This window comes from Chrysemys picta, chromosome 20 (assembly GCF_011386835.1).
Source record: "Chrysemys picta bellii isolate R12L10 chromosome 20, ASM1138683v2, whole genome shotgun sequence".
NCBI lineage: Eukaryota > Metazoa > Chordata > Testudines > Emydidae > Chrysemys > Chrysemys picta.
Window position 1 is genome coordinate 1930851 of NC_088810.1, and position 19667 is coordinate 1950517.

Consider the following 19667-nt stretch of genomic DNA (forward strand, 5'->3'; position numbering starts at 1 on the left):
GCATCATGGCCACACTGCTATCCACAGCTCGAGCATAAGAACGTAAGAATGGCCACACTGGGTCAGAGCAAAGGTCCATCGAGCCCAGTGTCCTGTCCTCTGACAGTGGCCAGTGCCAGGTGCCCCAGAGGGAATGAACAGAACAGGGAATCATCAAGTGATCCATCCCCTGTCGCCCATTCCCAGCTCCGGCAAACAGAGGCTAGGGACACCAGCCCTGTCCGTCCTGGCTAATAGCCATTGATGGACCTGTCCTCCATGAACTTATGTAGTTTAGCCTATCCAAATGAAGGCTGAGGGGGGATATGATTGCTCTCTTTAAATATATTAGAGGAATAAACACCAGGGAGGGAGAGGAATTATTCCAGCTTAGTACTAATGTGGACACGAGAACGAATGGATATAAACTGGCCGTTGGGAAGTTTAGGCTTGAAATTAGACGAAGGTTTCTGACCGTCAGAGGGGTGAAATATTGGAACAGCCTTTCGAGGGAAACGGTGGGGGCGAAGGACCTGTCTGGTTTTAAGATTAAGCTAGATAAGTTTATGGAGGGAATGGTTTAATGGGATAACATGATTTTAGTCAAATGAACAGTGTGCCATGGCAGGTAAATAGTATAATGGCTAATGAGGGTCTGGCTGGAGAGTCTTGCCTACATGCTCGGAGTTCTACTGATCGCCATATTTGGGGTCGGGAAGGAATTTTCCTCCAGGGTAGATTGGCAGAGGCCCTGGAGGTTTTTCGCCTTCCTCCACAGCATGGGGCAGGGGTCACTAGCTGGAGGATTCTCTGCTACTTGAAGTCTCTAAACCACAGGATTTGGGGACTTCAACAGCAGAGTCAAGGGAAAGGGTTGGGACGGCTTTGTGGCCTGCATCATGCGGGAGGTCAGACTAGATGATCATAATGGTCCCTTCTGACCTTAAAGTCTATGAGTCTATGAGTTCTTGTTTGAACCCTGGTATAGTTTTAGCCTTCACAACATCCTCTGGCAAGGAGTTCCACAGGTTGACTGTGCGTTGTATGAAGAAGTACTTCCTTTTTTTTGTTTTAAACCTGCTGACTATTAATTTCATTTGGTGGCCCCCAGTTCTTGTGTTATGAGGAGTAAATAACACTTCCTTATTCACTTTCTTCACATGCTTCAACATTTTATAGACCTCTATCATATCCCCTCTTAGTTGTCACTTTTCCAAGATGAAAAGTCCCAGTCTTATTAATCTCTCCTCATACGGAAGCCGTTCCATACTCCTAATCATTTATGTTGCCCTTTTCTGAACCTTTTCCAATTCCAATATATCTTTTATGAGATGGGATGACCACTTCAGTATTCAAGAGGTGGGTGTACCATGGATTTATACAGAGGAAATATGATATTTTCTGTCTTATTATCTATCCCTTTCCTAATGATTCCCAACATTCTGTTCACTTTTTTGACGGCCGCTGCACATCGAGTGGATGTTTTCAGAGAACTATCCACAATGACTCCACATTGGAAAACATAATCACAACTCTACATATAAAATTATGGGGTCTAAATTAGCTGTTACCACTCAAGAAAAAGATGTTGTCTCTCTGGTCCCCACCCCTCCTTCTAAATGGAAAAGTACCAGGTTTAAGATGGATTTCAGTATCAGGTGACATGGTCACACCTCACTGTAAGACATCTAGTCTCCATTCCCCATGGGCTGGCCCACACGTACACAGGAAGGCTTTTAAGTAGCTCGGGCCATTTACAACTGGTGCATCCTTAATGGCCTCCACTTAATATGTTTCCATCAGTGATACACGTTTATATCTTATTCTCCCAACTCCAGATATAGAAATAATACATGAAAACAAATAGGATGAACACACTTAGTAGATCACAAGCTTTCTAATGACACCACACAAGGGGTATTTAGCATAAAGCATATTCCAGTTATGTCCTATTCATAAGCATACTTCCATAAAGCTTATGGAGTGCAACATCACACCCATGTTTTTTAATATTCCCTCATAGGTCATGTTTTCTAGATGTTTAATCATTTTTGTTGCTTTCCTCTGGACTTCCTCCAATTTGTCCACATCTTTCCTGAAATGTGGTGCCCAGAACTGGACACAACACTCCGGTTGAGGCTTAATCAGCGCGGAGTAGAGCGGAAGAATTACTTCTTGTGTCTTGCTTACCACACTCTTGCTAATACAGCCCAAAATTATGTTTGCTTTTTTTGGAACAGCGTTACACTGTTGACTCACACTTAGCTTGTGACCCACTATGACCCCCTGATCCCTTTCCGCAGTTCTCCTTCCTAGGCCATCATTTCCCATTTTGTATGTGTGCAACTGATTGTTCCTTCCTAAGTGGAGTACTTTCCATTTGTCCTTATTGAATTTCATCCTATTTCCTTCAGACCATTTCTCCAGTCCGTCCAGCTCACTTTGGATTTTAATCCTATCCTCCAAAGCACTTGCAACCCCTCCCAGCTTGGTATCATCCACAACAACTCTCTGTGCCATTATCTAAATCACTGATGAAGATATTGAACAGAACCGGACCCAGAACTGATCCTTGCGGGACCCCACTCGTGATGTCCTTCCAGCCTGACTGTGAACCACTGATGACTACTTTCTGGGAACAATTTTCCAACCAGTTTTGCACCACTTTATAGTAGCTCCATCGAGGTTGTATTTTCCTAGTTTGTTTATGAAAAGGTCATGGGAGACAGTATCTAAAGCTTTACTAAAGTCAAGATTATACCACATCTACCGCATCCCTCCCTTCCACAAGGCTTGTTACCCTGTCAAGGAAAGCTATCAGGTTGCTTTGACATGATTTATTATTGACAAATCCATGTTGGCTGTTACTTAGCACCTTGTTATCTTCTAGGTGTTTGCAAACTGATTGCTTGATTATTTGTTCCGTTATCTTTCCGGGTACAGATGTTAAGTTGACTGGTCTGTAATTCCCTGGGTCGTCCTTATTTCACTTTTTATAGACTGGCACTAGATTTGCCCTTTTCCAGTCTTCTGGAATCTCTCCTGTCTTCCATGACTTTTCATAGATAATTGCTAATGGCTCAGATATCTCCTCAGTCAGCTCCTGGAGTATTCTAGGATGTATTTCATCAGGCCCTGCTGACTTGAAGACATTTAACTTGTGTACACATTTTTTAACCTGTTCTTTCTCTATTTTAGCCTCTGATCCTGCCTCATTTTCACTGGTGTTCACTACATAAAAAGTCTGATTGCTACTAACCTTTTGGTGAAAACTGAAACAATAAAGTCATTTAGCACCTCTGGCATTTCCATTGGCCGTTATTGTCTTTCCCCCCTTCACTGAGTAATGCGCCTACCCTGTCCTTGGTTTTCATTTTGTTTCTAATGTATTTGTAGAAGGTTTTCTTCTTACCCTTTCTTTCTCTAGCTAGTTTAATCTCGTTTTGTGCCTTGGTCTTTCTAACTTTGTCCTGACATGCTTGTGTTGTGTGTTTATATTAATCCTTCATTATCTGACCTAGTTTCCCCTTTTTGTAGGACTCTTTTTTGAGTTTCAGATCATTGAAGATCTCCTGGTTTAGACCGAGTGGTCTCTTGCCATCCTTCCTACACAGTGAGATAGTTTGCTCCTGTGCTCTTAATAACGTCTCCTTGAAAAACTGCCAACGGTCTTTAATACATGGATATAAATAATCCCCAGCTTTTCCATCACACTTTTCATCAGTCGATCTCCAACCACTCTCTCTCTTTAGATTCCTGGCGATCCTAACACCTGGATTCCATCTGGAAGACCTCTGCCCATCTCAACAACCTCTGGGAGTAAAACTGGCCTGAAATACAACCAAGGCCTAAATGCTCTTCTCTGCTCACTCTATAAATAAATTCCCCCAACTGGGTGCGACGTCATTCGCGTGAGACCCATTTTGCTGCAACGCCCTTACCATGGGGCGAGGAAGAAAATGTGTCACCAATTAATATTTACACAATCTAATGATAAGGAATTTAGTAACCTGTTCTGGGAGTGGAAGAGGAGCTGTTGTAACAGAATGAACTCCATGGCCATACTTAAGTTTCCTTGGGATAGTTTCACTGGACCCCCCATTTGGTGTCAATTGGCCATTGCTCCATCAGAGTTAATGGAACCAGATCCCCCACTCTGTCAATTGGCCATTGTTGTGTGATTTCCAGCACCCGATGAACTGGCTAAACCCCTCTAATGCGCAAACAGTCACACCTCTACCCTTGTGACTAAGCTGAGTATCACCTGTTATCTCTGTTGCACGAACCAGCTGATTGTATGGAACAAGTTCTATAAAACACAAGCTGATGGGCTGAGAAAGGGTCAGTCTGAATTGTATTTAAAGACGGAGTGGCCAGGCATGAGGGTCGTGTAATATATTACATTTCAGGAAATCATTCACTGTTACTGCCTATGTATATATGAATCTGATTCTGTCTTTGGCCTATATAGAGAGGAAAGGGGCCGTGCTAGACGGGTTAGTGCATCTCTTCAATTTACAGAGAACTTGGAGGTGAACGGAACCATTGTGCGGCTGAAGGTAAGAGTTTTTAATGCTGTGTTAAATTGTTGTTTGTAATCTTTCATGATGAGCTACAAAGCTTGTAAAGGCTGGAGATGTCTTTCAAGTGCAAGCTCCCATTGTAAAACCCCACGACGATGACAGAGCAGGGATAAAGTGGCTCAGTGTGTGCAAAGGAAAAGAAGCCTCACTCATGGAATGGGGTGTGAATGAAGTAGGGAGATTTTCAAAGGCAAAACCAGCAGCGCGGGGGCCAGCGTCTGCTGAAACTCACTGGGAGTCGGGCCTCAAACTCCCTTTGGCTGCTTTGAACATCCCAGGTTTAGGGAACAGAAAAGAACCAGTCGACATGATTGATTTGGACTGTCAAAAAGTCTTCGGCAAGCTCCCTCACTGTAGTGCAGTAACAGGGCTGGCCCACAACATTTTGGCACCTGAAGCGGGGAGCTCAAATGACGCCCCCATGAAAGGTCTCAATTCTGCCTTCTTCTTGTTCTACTCCTCTCATGGTTTGGCTCTGCTACCTACCCCAGTAAAGGAGAACTAACAACTTAAAATGCCTTGTTCAAAAAATTTAAGTAACAACAAATGTAACTTTTCTGGTCTCCATAGTAAACACTGGCATTTTGTCTTTTGAATAATCAACGTTGTGCTTTCCATGCCTTCTTGGTTGCAAAGATTTGAACTGCTCCCTGCTGAAGGTCCACAGTCTGGGCCAGCTCATGCTCTATTGAGATGGTTGCAAGGTCGACCAGCCTCTCCTGTGTCATTGTGGAGCGCAGATGTGTTTTTATTAACTTCAACTTGGAGAAGCTGCGTTCTCCACTGGCAACTGTTACAGGAAGTGTTAGAAGTATGTGCAGAGCAACAAAAGCATTTGGAAAGAGGGTGGTCATCTTATTTGTGCACATATATTCCAGAACAGCCTTTGGAGTTGATCCTGCTGAAATGTATCTTGAAAGGGCTTTCAGTTCATCACCTAAATCACTCACATCAATATCGCGCATGTCATCATGTGTCAACACTGTCTCTAGTGCCCTGCATTGCTGGTGTAGGTCTTCTTCAGGTGTAGTGAGGAGTTTTGGAATATCATACAACATCCCAAATATACTGCTGGGTTCCTTGAGCTGCACGAAACTTTCTTCAACTGACTGTATTGCACAATCTAGCACCTGGTTAAAGACTTCAACTTTGAATTGTTGTTTGGGGTCTCTTATTGGATAATCCTGTGCTTTGTAATCAAAATGTCTTCTTCTTCAGGGACTCTTGTATTCTTGAAGGGGTGGGAAAATAGCTTCAGTGTGACGTTCCTCTGTCAATTTCTGTGCATTCTTCAGAACATTTTGAAATCCCTCATCTGACCAGTAAGACTGTAGGTATGACTTTGCTTTGTCCAGTTGTTCTATTGCTCCAGATATATCAAGGTCAATACTTTGGAGTCTCTTGCTTACAACATTTATTTCAAACAGTACGTCATGCCACAACACTAAGCCACACAGAAATTTGAAGTTATGTATGTGTCTGGTGATTCCATTTCCCTCTGCCACTGTTCTCCCACGAACAGTTCCTGTCATAGCATTATCCTCCATAATGGCAACTACGGCATCGTCTATCTTCCCAATTTGGTGTTTGATCGGCTTTATCGCCTCCATTCGACTTTCCCATCATGTGGCACTCAGTGGTTTCAGTGTCAGAGAGGATATTCCCAGATGTTGCTTCAAAATTTGCCATGGATGAGTTGATGCCGAGAAAAATACATAGATGCTTTGAATTATATTAAAAGATTCAGCAGCCTCACTAGAAGCTGATGCTGCATCACTGACCACCAAGTTCAATGAAGGAGAACTGCATGGGACAAAAAAACCTACAGGGTTTAACTCTCGGATCCGTGTCTGCACTCCTCTGTGCTTTCCTCTCATGTTGGCACCATTATCGTAGCCCTGACCTGTCATGTTAGCTATCGCAATTCCAGTATCTTCCAGCTTTTTAAGAAGCACATTTGTCATACCAGCAGGGCCAGCTCTAACTTTTTTGCCGCCCCAAGCAGCAAAAAAAAGCACCGCCCCGCCGTAACACCCCCCCCAGCGCCACCCCGCCCCGCCGAAACACCCCCCCCACCAAGTGCCGCGCCGCCGAACACCCCCTGCCTCCCTCCGAGCGCTGCACTGCTAAAACCCCCGCTCGGAGCGCCGTCGAAACCCCCCCCGTTCCCCGTGGAGCGCCACACTGCTGAAGCCCTCCCCCGTGCGGAGCGCTGCCGAAACCCCTGCGGAGCGCCGCACTGCCGAACACTCCCCTGCCCCCCGTGGAGCGCCGTTCTGACGAAACCACCCCCGCGCGGAGCACCGCCAAACACTCCCCACCAAGCGCCGCCCTGCCGATACCCCTTCCGAGCGCCGCGCCACTGAACATCCCCGAGCGCCGCGCTGCCGAACACCCCTCCCGCCCCCCCACGGAGAACGGCGCTGCCGAAAGCCCCCCGCACGGAGCACCACCAAACATCCCCCGCCGAGCACCGCACTGCTGAACCCCTCCCCATGTAGCGCCGCGCTGCCGAACACCCCCCACCAAGCGCTGCGCTGCCAGAACCCCCCCCCCGCCGAGCCATGCTGCCCCTGCCACCCCAAGATTGGCTGCCCCTTACCAGGAGCCACCCCAAGCACGTGCTTGGTTGGCTGGCGCCTGGTTACAGCCCTGCATACCAGCTCCTGTAGTATCATCAATGTCAATAAATTCCAGAAAATGCTCTCTGACAGTCACCGTTGCAGGGACATTTTTACTAGGTTCTGTTGTTGTTACAAAACGTACCATTAAAGTCATTTGTTCTGTATGGCTGATGTCAGGTGTGCAGTCCAGAATAACATCTTGCTGACTTCAGATGTGCCACAATCTTCTGTTTGACTTTTGTTGCCAATAACTGTATGATCTCATTTTGAATTGTTTTTCCAAGGTAGTGGTGTGTGTACATATCATGGGTGGTGGCTCTTCTTAGATGCTCCTGGAGTACAGCATCAAACTCAGCCATCAGCTCCACAATTTTAAGGAAGTTTCCATTGTTTGGCACATACAGCTGATCTGAAGTGCCACACAGTGGTAGGTTTTGGGTAGCAAGCATTCTCACATTGGCAATGAGCCTTTTCAGAACATTTTGCCAGTAAAGAGATTCTGATGCAATCTTCTCTTGATCATCTATGGTGGCCTTTAACCTTAGTCTCATCTCAAGCTCTTTCCACCTATGGCATGCTCTCTGGTGATTTGCTGCCTTCTCACGGCATGCCAGATTTCTAGCCAGATTTTTCCAGTCCTTTGTTCCTGTAGAATCCAATGTGGCTGGAACATTAGACTGGAAGGGTTTACAACAAAAACAGTATGCAGCATTCTGGGTTTTTGAGTACATAAGCCATGGCCTCTCCACTTTGTCACCATTGGGGATTTGACGCCAGTAATGTGTTGGATGGAAACTTCTATTTTCATTGTCTTTGAGGAACATGAAGTTTTTCACTTGCTGTGGCCCATGCAGTAGAAGGAAGTCCCTCAGGCTACTGCTCAAGTGGGTCCACAGTCCTGGATCATCTAGACTCCACCACACTCTTCTCTGATCTACACTTTTCTTCAGGAATGTGCCTGGTTACAACATTTGAGATATGGATGCTGCAGTAGCTGCCAGGTCACCTGCCCTCTGACTAACTGGACGATCAGGCATCTCCTCACCACTCCCATCCTCACTGGGGCCGGAAGGCTCAGCGTGAACATTTGTGTCTATTTATCTCAGGAGATATAGTCCCATGCAGGGCTCTACCCTGGAGTTCTACTCTCTTATTTCTAGGCATGTTTGTGGCATGAAAGAGCTGAGAGAAATGCATGGTCTCAAGTATCAGGGGGTAGCTGTGGTAGTCTGTATCCAGAAAAACAACAAGGTGGCACCTTAAAGACTAACAGATTTCGTGGGTAAAACAAAAGCTGATGCCCAAATCAATCTGTTAGTCTTTAAGGTGCCACCGGACTCCTCGTTGTTTCTGAGAGATGTTTTCACCAAAACTTTTCTCCACCTAAAAATGCAGGTTTGCGGCAACTGAAACATTTCACGAATTTCTGTCAATGTCACCACATTGCTGTAGCAGCAAAAACAAATCCTAGAAAAAAAAACGTCCTGAAAAACGGAAATGTTTTGTCTTCACAATTCCAGAATTAAACGTTTTGATTTTTTCAATTCAAAATGTCATTTCAAAATTGACGGCAACAGTTATATTTAAACCATTTTAAGAATGTTTTTAAATGCCTGAAAATGAACCCAAACCATTTTTTGTTCGGCTTTTCAATCGGATGAGAATTTTGGTTCAACCAAAACTGATTTTTATTTCCTGATCGTTTGGAACTGCCAGTGAAGCAAAAAATTCGTTATTTGTGCTACTCTGATCCTTGGTGCTTTCCCCCCCAGATCTCGTCTGGAATTCCCTTTCCATCCTCATTTCGGTCTTGACTCTCTCCTCCTCTCCCCCGGCAGTGCTCGCTGTGTCAGCCGTGAGAAGCTCTGTTCAGCTCCGAGCGCAGCCCCGTGAGCCTCCCAGCACCAGGATGGTTTCCTTCATCCTCTGCCTTCTCCCTGCTCTCCTAGCTACAACGAGTGCACAAGGTGAGTCATCGCTGCTGTGGCCATGTAACCCCCCTGGGCTTGGATCCTTTATACCCCACGGATCCCCAGTCAGGGGAACATCCAGCATGTGCAGGGAGGGGGATTAGCTCTGTGTGGGGTACAGGGCCCTGTCTACACTACGGCTATTGAAGCAGTTTAGCCACAGTGCGGTAGCTGGGCCGGCAGAGCCCCGTAGTGAAGACGCCGCCTGTCCCAATGGACGGGGTTTTTCCGTCCCTGTGGGAACTCCCCTCCCTGAGCCGGTAGCCAGGCTGAGGGAAGCATTCACCCGTCGACCTGCATCTACTCCAGGGGTTAGATCGGCCGAGCTGCGGTGCTCAGGGTGTGGACTTTTCAACCCCCCTGAGCAGTGTATCTAGATCACCCTGGTTAGTGTAGACCAGGCCTGAGGGGCACCATGACCGGACACTGCCCTGAATTCTTATTTCCACCAATGCCCCTCGGCACTGCTTTGGCAGCACAAAGGGGACTAAATATAGGAGTAAATTACACTGCTAAGGGCCTGAGTGTAACCTGGAATCAGGGCTCTCCAACCGAGCAAGCAGAGGCAGAATGGCACTGAGCCTTTCAGAAGATTTTGCCAGTAAAGAGACTCTGATGCAATCTTCTCTTGATCATTATGGTGGCCTTTAACCTTAGTCTCATCTCAAGCTCTTTCCACCTACGGAATGTTCTCTGGTGATTTGCTGCCTTCTCATGAGCAGAGAGAATACATATGCACCAGCAGCAGACACAATTTTCTACACTCTGTGTCCTAGTGATGCGTCTGCCTCAGTTTGCCTCATGGTAAGGCCAGCCCTGGCCGGCTGGCAGCCCAGAGAGCCGGGCTGCACTCACATCAGTGGCTTTTCCCTATTTCTGTGCAACCCAATAACTTTGGAACCCTACATTCCATAGACTCCAAAATGTCAGGGGATGTTCTAGACAGCACTGGGCGGAACCACATTGACTTTGGGGGAAATCAGAAAACAGGAAGAGGGAAATCGGGGACACACTGAGCCCCTTGGCTTCTGGCCAGCCCAGCCACACTTTCAACCACCTCTGTAACTGAGTGTACGTCAAAGAACCAGTTGATGGGACCATTGACATCTTCCCGCCCATCAACCCCACCCAGTCCAGCGCTGCCCAGTGTCCCCATGGAGCGCAACGTGTTACACCCTGAGCAGCTGATCTCCCAGACAGAAAGAAGGATGATGGGGTGGGGGCTGAATTGGGGGCATACAGCAGCCCTGGCATGGGGAAGAATGGAGGACCCTGATATGGGGGTTGGGGAAATGGGGGGCACACAGAACCCCTGGCATGAGGTAGGGGGTGGAGGGGGTTGCATGGTATCCTGGAAATAGAAGGGGGTGGGAGGGGCACACAAGGAGTTTGTTAGGACCACGGGGGGCTGTCAGGAGCCCGGGGCCGTGCAATGGACTCAGCCAACACACGCTGCGAAGCGAGTGACTCTCCAGTATTGTGAATACCTGCACAACGGGAGCCACATCTGGGGTGGGCGGAGTTTATTTTGTGGGTGGGGCTTGGGAAGAGCATCATCCCCTTCACCTGTCCCCAGTCTGACCTCCTGGGTACTGCTGGCCCAGGGGCTGAAACTGTGCAATTGCTGAGTGTCCAGGAGGAAATCGGGTCTGTTAACCCCGCGGCTTGTTTGGAGCGGAGGGTGAAGACTGGGGCTAAGGGACGTGTCAGAGTGACACTGTCATGCCACAGTAAGAAGGAAACACTTGTTCTTCTTTCTCCAGGTGAGACCCTGACATGTAACACGTGCTTTGGCGAAACGGAGACCTGCAGTTTTGCTCCAGGAACCTGCCAAGCCAACAAGGCTACTGGTGGCTGCCTCTCCGTGGCAGAAGATATTACACTGGGTAGGTGACATTGCCGTCAACCCAGGCACATCCTACCCTGCAGTCTGTCACCATCCACATCGCTAAGGCCAACCCCAAACAGTCCATCGACAAAGCACATTCACCCGGCACAGAACACTCAGTCTGGGCTCAACACGGCCTTTATTCTGGCAACATTACGGTGTCTTACATAGCGACTGGAAGACTCGGCGGTTCCAAATCCTGGCCCCATTGGAGTCAGTTGTAAATCTCCCATTGACTTCAGTGGGGTCAGGATCTCACCCCTTGAGCTTTATCCCCGCAATGGACGGCTGCGCTGCGACAAGCGAAGCTGCTTTGGGTGGAAATGCCCGTTCTGAATCGTGTTAGAAAAGGCGATTGGCGCTGAGATCCCTTGGACACTGCCGGGCTCCCGATGTCCTGTCTGAAGCTGTTAGTCGCCTGCTCAGGGCTGGAGCTCCGCCTTACACGGTTCTTCCCTTGCTTGGGATGCAAATTCAAGATAGTTTCTGCCCGTTTGACTTAAAGAGATTCCAAACCGTCTCCATGTTCAACTCCCGGAGGTTCTCACGCCAGCGGATCTCGCTAGTTCCCTTCATTTCGCAACGTTTGGAATCGAAAATCTGAGTTACAGACCTTGCTTTGTTCATCCTCCCACTGAATTACAGAGAGTAAATGGCTCCTTCCATTCACCTTGTAAGAAGGATGCAAAGCACAACATCAGCTTTAACGTGGTCTGTCTCTATCTACCTACCTACCTGCTTGTCTATCTATCCCTGTACACCTCCTCTATCTATCTATCCCCATCCACCCCTCTATCTATCTATCTATCTATCTATCTATCTATCTATCTATCTATCTATCTATCTATCTATCTATCTATCTATCTATCCCCATCTGCCCCCTCTATCTATCTATCTATCTATCTATCTATCTATCTATCTATCTATCTATCTATCTATCTATCTATCTATCTATCCCCATCCACCCCCTCTATCTATCTATCCCCATCTACCCCCTCTATCTATCTATCCATCCATTCCCATCCACCCCCTCTATCTATCCATCCATCCCCATCCACCCCCTCTATCTATCTATCCATCCCCATACACCCCCTCTATCTATCTATCCATCCCCATACACCCCCTCTATCTATCCATCCATCCATCCCCATACACTCCCTCTATCTATCTACCTATCTATCTATTCCCATATGTGCACACCTGCCTCTCACCACACTCAGGAAATTTTCCCAGCACAGTCACAAAATGTTTTATTAAAACTTCCACCCACTCAGGGTACGGCTTCACTGCAGAGTTCATGTGGCCGTGACCCGAGGTTTAGCCCTAACCCGCCCCTCTACCGCTCCGTACTATCCACACACAAAACCCTTTAACCTCAGGCTGGCTGATGCAATTTGGGGTGTAGTTTAGATCCGGGTTCCTCTTTAATTTCTTGAATTGTGGGCCCCCTAACTAGACACAGGATCCCAGCAGCGTCACCCCAGGGAAAAATATGGAGGGAAAATAACCTCCCTGCTGTTACTCGAGGGTCCCCTCCTAGCCTCTCATTTTCTTTTTTGGTTTTCTGTCTTTAATGAAGATGGGACACAGAACACGTACTTCTACAAACAGTGTCTGAGTAGCTATAAGAGTGACATCCAAGTCCCCATCTCCTTCACTGTTGGGAATGGCAAGTATGTGAGGATCAACACCACATGGTGCAACACAGATAACTGTAACTCGGCTGTACCTGCAGGTAAGTTATGAGTGTGTTTTTACCGTCCCTCTTTAATGGCTTGTCGACATGAACAGTGAGACGGCGCTGAGCTGGGCTGTGAATCCAGCTCTCCGTGTGCCCCCTGCCGATGCACGTGACCGTTCGGGCGCTTTGGAAGGGCACTAGCTCAAAGCACATTAACAAACAGTTCACGCACGTCAGCAGGGTGCACGTGGCCAGCTAGGCCGTGGCAGGCTGGCGCAGGGTCGATTCACACCTGGTAGATCCTTACACCCCGGCCCCCCTTGCTACATGTTCATGTGGACAAGCCCCTGGCAGAAGTGTATTTGTTCCTATTTCTCCCCTTTACTGCCCCCAACGTCCATTCACTCGAATGTCATTTCTGTCTCCACTGAAATGCCTGTCGCTGGCGGGTCTCCAAACCAGGGGGTGGAACAGTCGGGCCCATGTGAAACCAGACAGGCGAGGGCTACACGCAAGAGAGGGGACAGCAGCCAGGATGGGCTCAAATCTAAACCTCCCTGAACCTGTCAGGTTCCACCTTCAAACTCGCCGGGGTCTGGAATTGATCAATGCGGCGTTCACAGACAGTCGTGTCACAGACAGACGGAGAAATGCCATGGGGCTGGGGGTGGGGCATTCATCTGCTCAGGCAATGCAGGGCACATCCACCAATTTGAACGAGGTTTAATCCACCCTGTGACCATCTCTCTCTCGGTTCTCAGTGCCCACGGGGAGCACCACCGTGAACGGGCTGCAGTGCCCAACCTGCTTCGCTCTGAACTTCACTGTCTGCAACAACTCAGTCACCCCTTGTACCGGGGACGAGACCTATTGCATCGATTTCACTGGGTTTCTATACCAAGGTAAATGCTGCCAGCTGGCCGCAGTGCGGGAGCTACCCCGGGAATCTCACACCCCAGGAACTCCCCCAGAGACTGGTGAAAACTAGTCTGTGCTGGGCCCTTGGGCGGGTGGGGGCAGCCAAGGGGGGGTTTTGGCCGGAGGGAAGGAGAGAGGAACTTGGAAGTTTTCCCTTCCTCACCAGTTCCCCCCTCTCAGTGATGCCGCCCTGGTCCTGGAGTTATGACAACACGGTCTCTTACCATGGGAAGGGTTGTTATGTCGATGATGCAGAGCTGGGGAGAGAACCCAGGAGTCCTGGCTCCCAGCCCCCACTGTTCTAACCACTAGACCCCACCCCGTTTATGTTTAAAGTCTATGAGGTGGAACTAAGCTATTGCTCAGTGCGGAAGCTCCTGTTCTCAGTGTGTGTCCAGGACTCCCAGCGCTTTGGGGTGTTTATACAATAACTGAACCGAGCGGTTGGGGCTGCCGGGGACGGTGAGAGCCGGGCGTGTTCCCCGGGGGGGCCGGGCACTGGGGAAGGAGCCGCCCCCGGCGATCAGCTGGGTCCCAAACTCCAGCTTCAGTGTCTTGTGGAGCTGCAGAAAGGGGCGCGGAGCAGGCAAGAGGGGACCAGACGCCCGCCCTGCCGTGGCCGGTTACAGCGAGAGCAGGGAGAGCACCGGGCGGGTGGGAACGGGAGGCAGAGGTGGGAACCGCTGGATGGTGGAGACAGAGGTTCTGGGGGTAGAGAAGGAACCAGAGCTGCCCGCGCCTAATAACAGGCTGATTTCCTCCATCAGGTTCATCTCCTTCACCATTTCAAGCAAAAGGCTGCGCTACTGCGTCTGCTCAGGACATTAAACCTGGAACCAACCTGGCTACTGCACTCTACACATTTAACTTTTTTTGGGGGCAAACTGTTCCGGCAGAGAAAATACCCACGAACCCCCCGCCCACAACCGCTGCCTCTCTAGAAACAACGACCACCACTCCCAATACAATCACCATCCTCGCAAGAGCCACCCCGCCCAAAACAACTACCACAAAGAAAACAACCACCATCCCCAAAACAACGCCAACCCCTACAACCACCACCACCCATGCTACAACCACCACCACCACCTCTGCTACAACCAGCACCACCACCTCTGCTACAAGCACCACCCCCTCAAGAACCACCCCGCCCAAAACAACTACCACAAAGAAAACAACCACCATCCCCAAAACAACGCCAACCCCTACAACCACCACCACCCATGCTACAACCACCACCACCACCTCTGCTACAACCACCACCCCCTCAAGAACCACCCCGCCCAAAACAACTACCACAAAGAAAACAACCACCATCCCCAAAACAACGCCAACCCCTACAACCACCACCACCCATGCTACAACCACCACCACCACCTCTGCTACAACCACCACCCCCTCAAGAACCACCCCGCCCAAAACAACTACCACAAAGAAAACAACCACCATCCCCAAAACAACGCTCACCCCTACAACCACCACCACCACCACTCCCAAAACAACCACCACCCCCAAAACAACCCCCCCCACCACCCCTGCTACAACCCCCACCACCCACACCACAACCACCACCACCACCCCCTCAACAACCACCATCCCCAAAACAACGCCCACCCCTACAACCACCACCACCCGTGCTACAACCACCACCACCTCTGCTACAACCAGCACCACCACCCCCTCAAGAACCACCCCGCCCAAAACTACCACAAAGAAAACAACCACCATCCCCAAAACAACACTCACCCCTACAACCACCACCACCACCACTCCCAAAACAACCACCACCCCCAAAACAACCACCACCACTACCCCTGCTACAACCACCACCACCCGTGCCCCCAACACAACCACCACCACCCCCTCAAGAACCACCCCCCCCAAAACAGCTACCACAAACAAAACAACCACCATCCCCAAAACAACGCACACGCCTACAACCACCACCACCCACAAACCCACTACCCCACCTAAAACAAATACCCCACCCAAACCCACCCTCCTCGCCCAAACAACCCACAGTGGGGCCAGCCCGGCTCTGGGGAAATTCTCCTTTGCCCTCTACCTGCCTGGCCTGACTGGGCTGCTGCTGGTGAAGCTGCTCTCCTGACCCCGCCTGGCACGGCCCACGCAGCACCTGGTGCCTGTGAATAAAGGCCTGAAGTCCCAGCTGCCCCCCTCCAAGGCCCCTCCGCGTTGCCGGGGCGATGCAAAGGGGCCGCTGCATAGCCAAGGGTCTGCCCAGCATATGGGTGAGCATCTGTCCCGGTACCTCACGGCTGGCTGGAATCTCTCTGTGCATTAGCAAATTCACCGAATAAATCAGGATCTGAAATAAAAGCCCCCGTTGCTGAGCCCGTCCACAGGATGAAGTTTAATAAAGACAAATGCAAAGTGCTCCACTTAGGAAGGAACAATCAGTTTCACACATACAGAATGGGAAGAGACTGTCTAGGAAGGAATACGGCAGAAAGGGATCTAGGGGTTATAGTGGACCACAAGCTAAGTATAAGTCAACAGTGTGATGCTGTTGCAAAAAAAGCAAACATGATTCTGAGATGTATTACCAGGTGTGTTGTGAGCAAGACACGAGAAGTCATTCTTCCGCTCCACTCTGCGCTGGTTAGGCCTCAGCTGGAGTATTGTGTCCAGTTCTGGGCACCGCATTTCAAGAAGGATGTGGAGAAATTGGAAAGGGTCCAGAGAAGAGCAACAAGAATGATTAAAGGTCTTGAGAACATGACCTATGAAGGAAGGCTGAAAGAATTGGGTTTGTTTAGTTTGGAAAAGAGAAGACCGAGAGGGGACACGATAGCAGTTTTCAGGTATCTAAAAAGGTGTCATAAGGAAGAGGGAGAAAACTTGTTCACCTTAGCCTCTAAGGATAGAACAAGAAGCAATGGGCTTAAACTTCAGCAAGGGAGGTTTAGGTTGGACATTAGGAAAAAGTTCCTAACTGTCAGGGTGGTTAAACACCGGAATAAACTGCTTAGGGAGATTGTGGAATCTCCATCTCTGGAGATATTTAAGAGTAGGTTAGATAAAAGTCTATCAGGGATGGTCTAAACAGTATTTGGTCCTGCCATGAGGGCAGGGGACTGGACTCAATGACCTCTCGAGGTCCCTTCCAGTCCTAGAATCTCTGAATCTATGAGACTGGGGCGCTGTCAGATGCATTAGCCACATAAGAATTTGCTTGGCTTTGTGTGTGTGTGCGCGTGTGTATATAAATATAAAATCTGCAATAAAAATCTACATCCCAAGCACACCATGGAGGTTGCCCACTCAAGCACTGAGAAGTTAGGAAATGCCAGAACACACAGTGCCAGTACGAGTTTAATTCAATCCCCCGGCGCGTTTGCATTGTGCTGCAGCCTTTGATTTCATGATCACACACTGTGCTTTCTCCACCGCAGCCCTGCCTCGGTCAATACGTCTTTTCCTTCTTGTTAGGGCATTACCCCTGGCTGTATTTCCCACCTGCCGTTCCTAGCCCGGGCTGCTCTGAATGATTAATGACACCTCCTGGGCCTCTCTGTGGAGTTCTCGCCACGGGATCTGGGGGCCTCACAGACATTCATCACTTGGTCTGTGCAACAGCCCAGTGGTACCCGGGAACTGAGGCACAGTGGGGCTCCACACAGGGAGTCCTGACACACATCTCCCCGTGCACGTGGCCACACTGCTATCCACACTCGAGCATAACAACATAGGAATGACCATCCTGGGTCAGACCAAAGGTCGATCTAGCCCAGTATCCTGTCTTCCGACAGTGGCCAATGGCAGGTGCCCCCGAGGGAATGAACAGAACAGGGAATCATCAAGTGATCCATCCCCTGTCGCCCATTCCCAGCTCCGGCAAACAGAGCTAGGGACACCATCCCTGCCCATCGTGGCTAATAGCTATTGATGGACCTATCCTCCATGAATTTATCTAGTTCTTGTTTGAACCCTGTTATGGTCTTGGCCCTCACAACATCCCCCGGCAAAGAGTTCCACTCCTCTTAGTCGTTTCTTTTCCAAGATGAAAAGTCCCAGTCTTATTAATCTCTCCTCATACGGAAGCCGTTCCATCCCTCTCATCATTTATGTTGCCCTTTTCTGAATCTTTTCCAATTCCAATATATTTTTTGAGATGCGGTGACCACATCTGCATGCAGTGTTCAAGATGTGGGCGTACTATGGATTTATATAGAGGCAACATGATATTTTCTGTCTTGTTATCTATCCTTTTCTTAATTATTCCTAACTTTCTGTTCACTTTTTTGACTGCCACTGCACATTGAGTGGGTGTGTTCAGAGAACTATCCACAGTGACTCCAAGATCTTTCTTGAATGGTAACAGCTAATTTAGACCCCATCATTTTATATGTTGCGTTGGGATTATGGTTTCCAACGTGCATTACTTTGTGTTTATCAACACTGAATTTCATCTGCCATTTTGTTACCCAGTTTTGTGAGATCCCTTTGTAACACTTCGCAGTCAGCTTTGGACTTAACTCTCTTGAGTAGTTTTGTATCATCTGCAAATTTTGCCACTTCACTGTTTACCCCCTTTTACAGATCATTTATAAATATGTTGAATAGGACTGGGCCCAGTTCAGACCCCTGGGGGACACCACTATTTACCTCTCTCTATTCTCAAAACTGACCATTTATTCCTTCCCTTTGCTTCCTATCTTGTAACCAGTTTCCGACCCATGAGAGAACCTCTCCTCTTATCCCACGACAGCTTACTTTGCTTAAGACCCTTTGGTGAGGAACCTTGTCAAAGGCTTTTTGAAAATCTAAGTACACTAGATCCACTGGATCTCCTTTGTCTGCATGGTTGTTGACTCCCTCAAAGAATTGTAGTAGATTGGTGAGGCATGATTTCCCTTTACAAAAACTATGTTGACTCTTCCCCAACAAATTATGTTCATACATGTGTCTGACAATTCTGTCACACATAGCCGTTGGCGTCTGGCCAGCCCAGCCACACTTTCAACCACCTCTGACTGTGTTCAGATCAAAGAACCAGTTGGTGGTGCCATTGACAAAGTCCCGCCCATCAAAACCCCCCAGCCCAGCTCTGCCCAGCGTCCCCATGGACCTTAACATGTTACACCCTGAGTGGCTGATCTCCCAGACAGAAAGAAGGATGATGGGGGGGAGGAGAAATGTGGGGCACACAGCACCCCTGGCATGGGGGAAAAAGGGGGGAACCCAGTGTGGCGGGTGTGGGACTCACCCCTGTGGCGCCTCCTACTGGTCGTCTCCGGGAATTAGCTCTCCAGCCATTGGAGCGCCCTCTGCAGGACGGTGTCCCATTTGCTGCTGGCCCCCCATGTCCCTCCCAGACCCCAGTGCCTTTTTACCTGGGGTGCTGCCTCTCCAGGCAATACCCCACAGATCTGGGTCCCCCACCCTCTATCCCCCACCCTCTATCCCCACCTTGCCTCAGCCTATGGGCTACTGCCAGTCACCATCTAGCCCCCTTTCACAGGGGCCGACTGCAGTCTGTATAAGCCACTCATCATAGGCAAGGGAGGTTTTGACCTGCTGCCTTTCCCTGCAACCCAGTACCTCTAGGGGCCTTGTGCAAGGCCCTGCAGCCTCGGGAGTTGCTGGCCCGGCGCTCCCCAGCTCCTCTGGCCTTCCCCAGCCCTGCTTCATTCCAGTCCCCTTTAGCATCAGGCTAGGTCCATCTCCCTCCTCCGCTAGCTTGCTCCTGGCCCACTGCCCTCTTATAAGGGCCAGCTGGGCCCTTATTAAGCCAGCCCCGGCCTGATTGGGACGTGGCCCCCACCTGAGGCTGCTTTCCCCAATCAGCCCTTCTTTTTCTTCCCTGCCCCAGCCCTCTTCCCGGACTGTTTTAAGCCTTTTAAGGCAGAAGCGGGTAACCACCCCGCTACACCCTGGTACAGGGGAGGGGAAATGGGGGGAACACAGAGCCCCTAGTATGAGGCGGGGGGGGGAATTACATGACGTCTCTGCAATAGAAGGGGATGGGACTGGCACCCGAGGAGTCTGTGAGGGCCACGG

General features: G+C 49.3%; 1 protein-coding gene across 2 annotated transcripts; it reads left to right on the top strand.

Moving 5' to 3' along the window:
* The first annotated feature begins 4268 nt into the window (after positions 1–4268).
* LOC135976794 (mucin-2-like) lies at positions 4269–19667 on the top strand. Of its 2 annotated transcripts, none has more exons than XM_065574301.1 (6): positions 4269–4538; positions 8959–9153; positions 10920–11042; positions 12624–12779; positions 13487–13627; positions 14411–19667. In XM_065574301.1, the coding sequence occupies exons 2-6, from the start codon at positions 9096–9098 to the stop codon at positions 15751–15753; spliced, it is 1821 nt and encodes a 606-aa protein (XP_065430373.1). In that variant the 5' UTR covers positions 4269–4538; positions 8959–9095; the 3' UTR covers positions 15754–19667. The 2 variants fall into 2 exon arrangements, with proteins under 2 accessions (XP_065430373.1, XP_065430372.1); XM_065574300.1 differs by having other exon boundaries at positions 9025–9153.

Bases quoted from the DNA above. Each gene is read 5' to 3' on its own strand.
- LOC135976794 (XM_065574301.1), top strand. From the start codon at position 9,096: ATGGTTTCCTTCATCCTCTGCCTTCTCCCTGCTCTCCTAGCTACAACG. The intron at 9,154-10,919 runs GTGAGTCATCGC...TTCTTTCTCCAG, and splicing joins AGCTACAACGAGTGCACAAG to GTGAGACCCTGACATGTAAC. The intron at 12,780-13,486 runs GTAAGTTATGAG...CTCGGTTCTCAG, and splicing joins TAACTCGGCTGTACCTGCAG to TGCCCACGGGGAGCACCACC.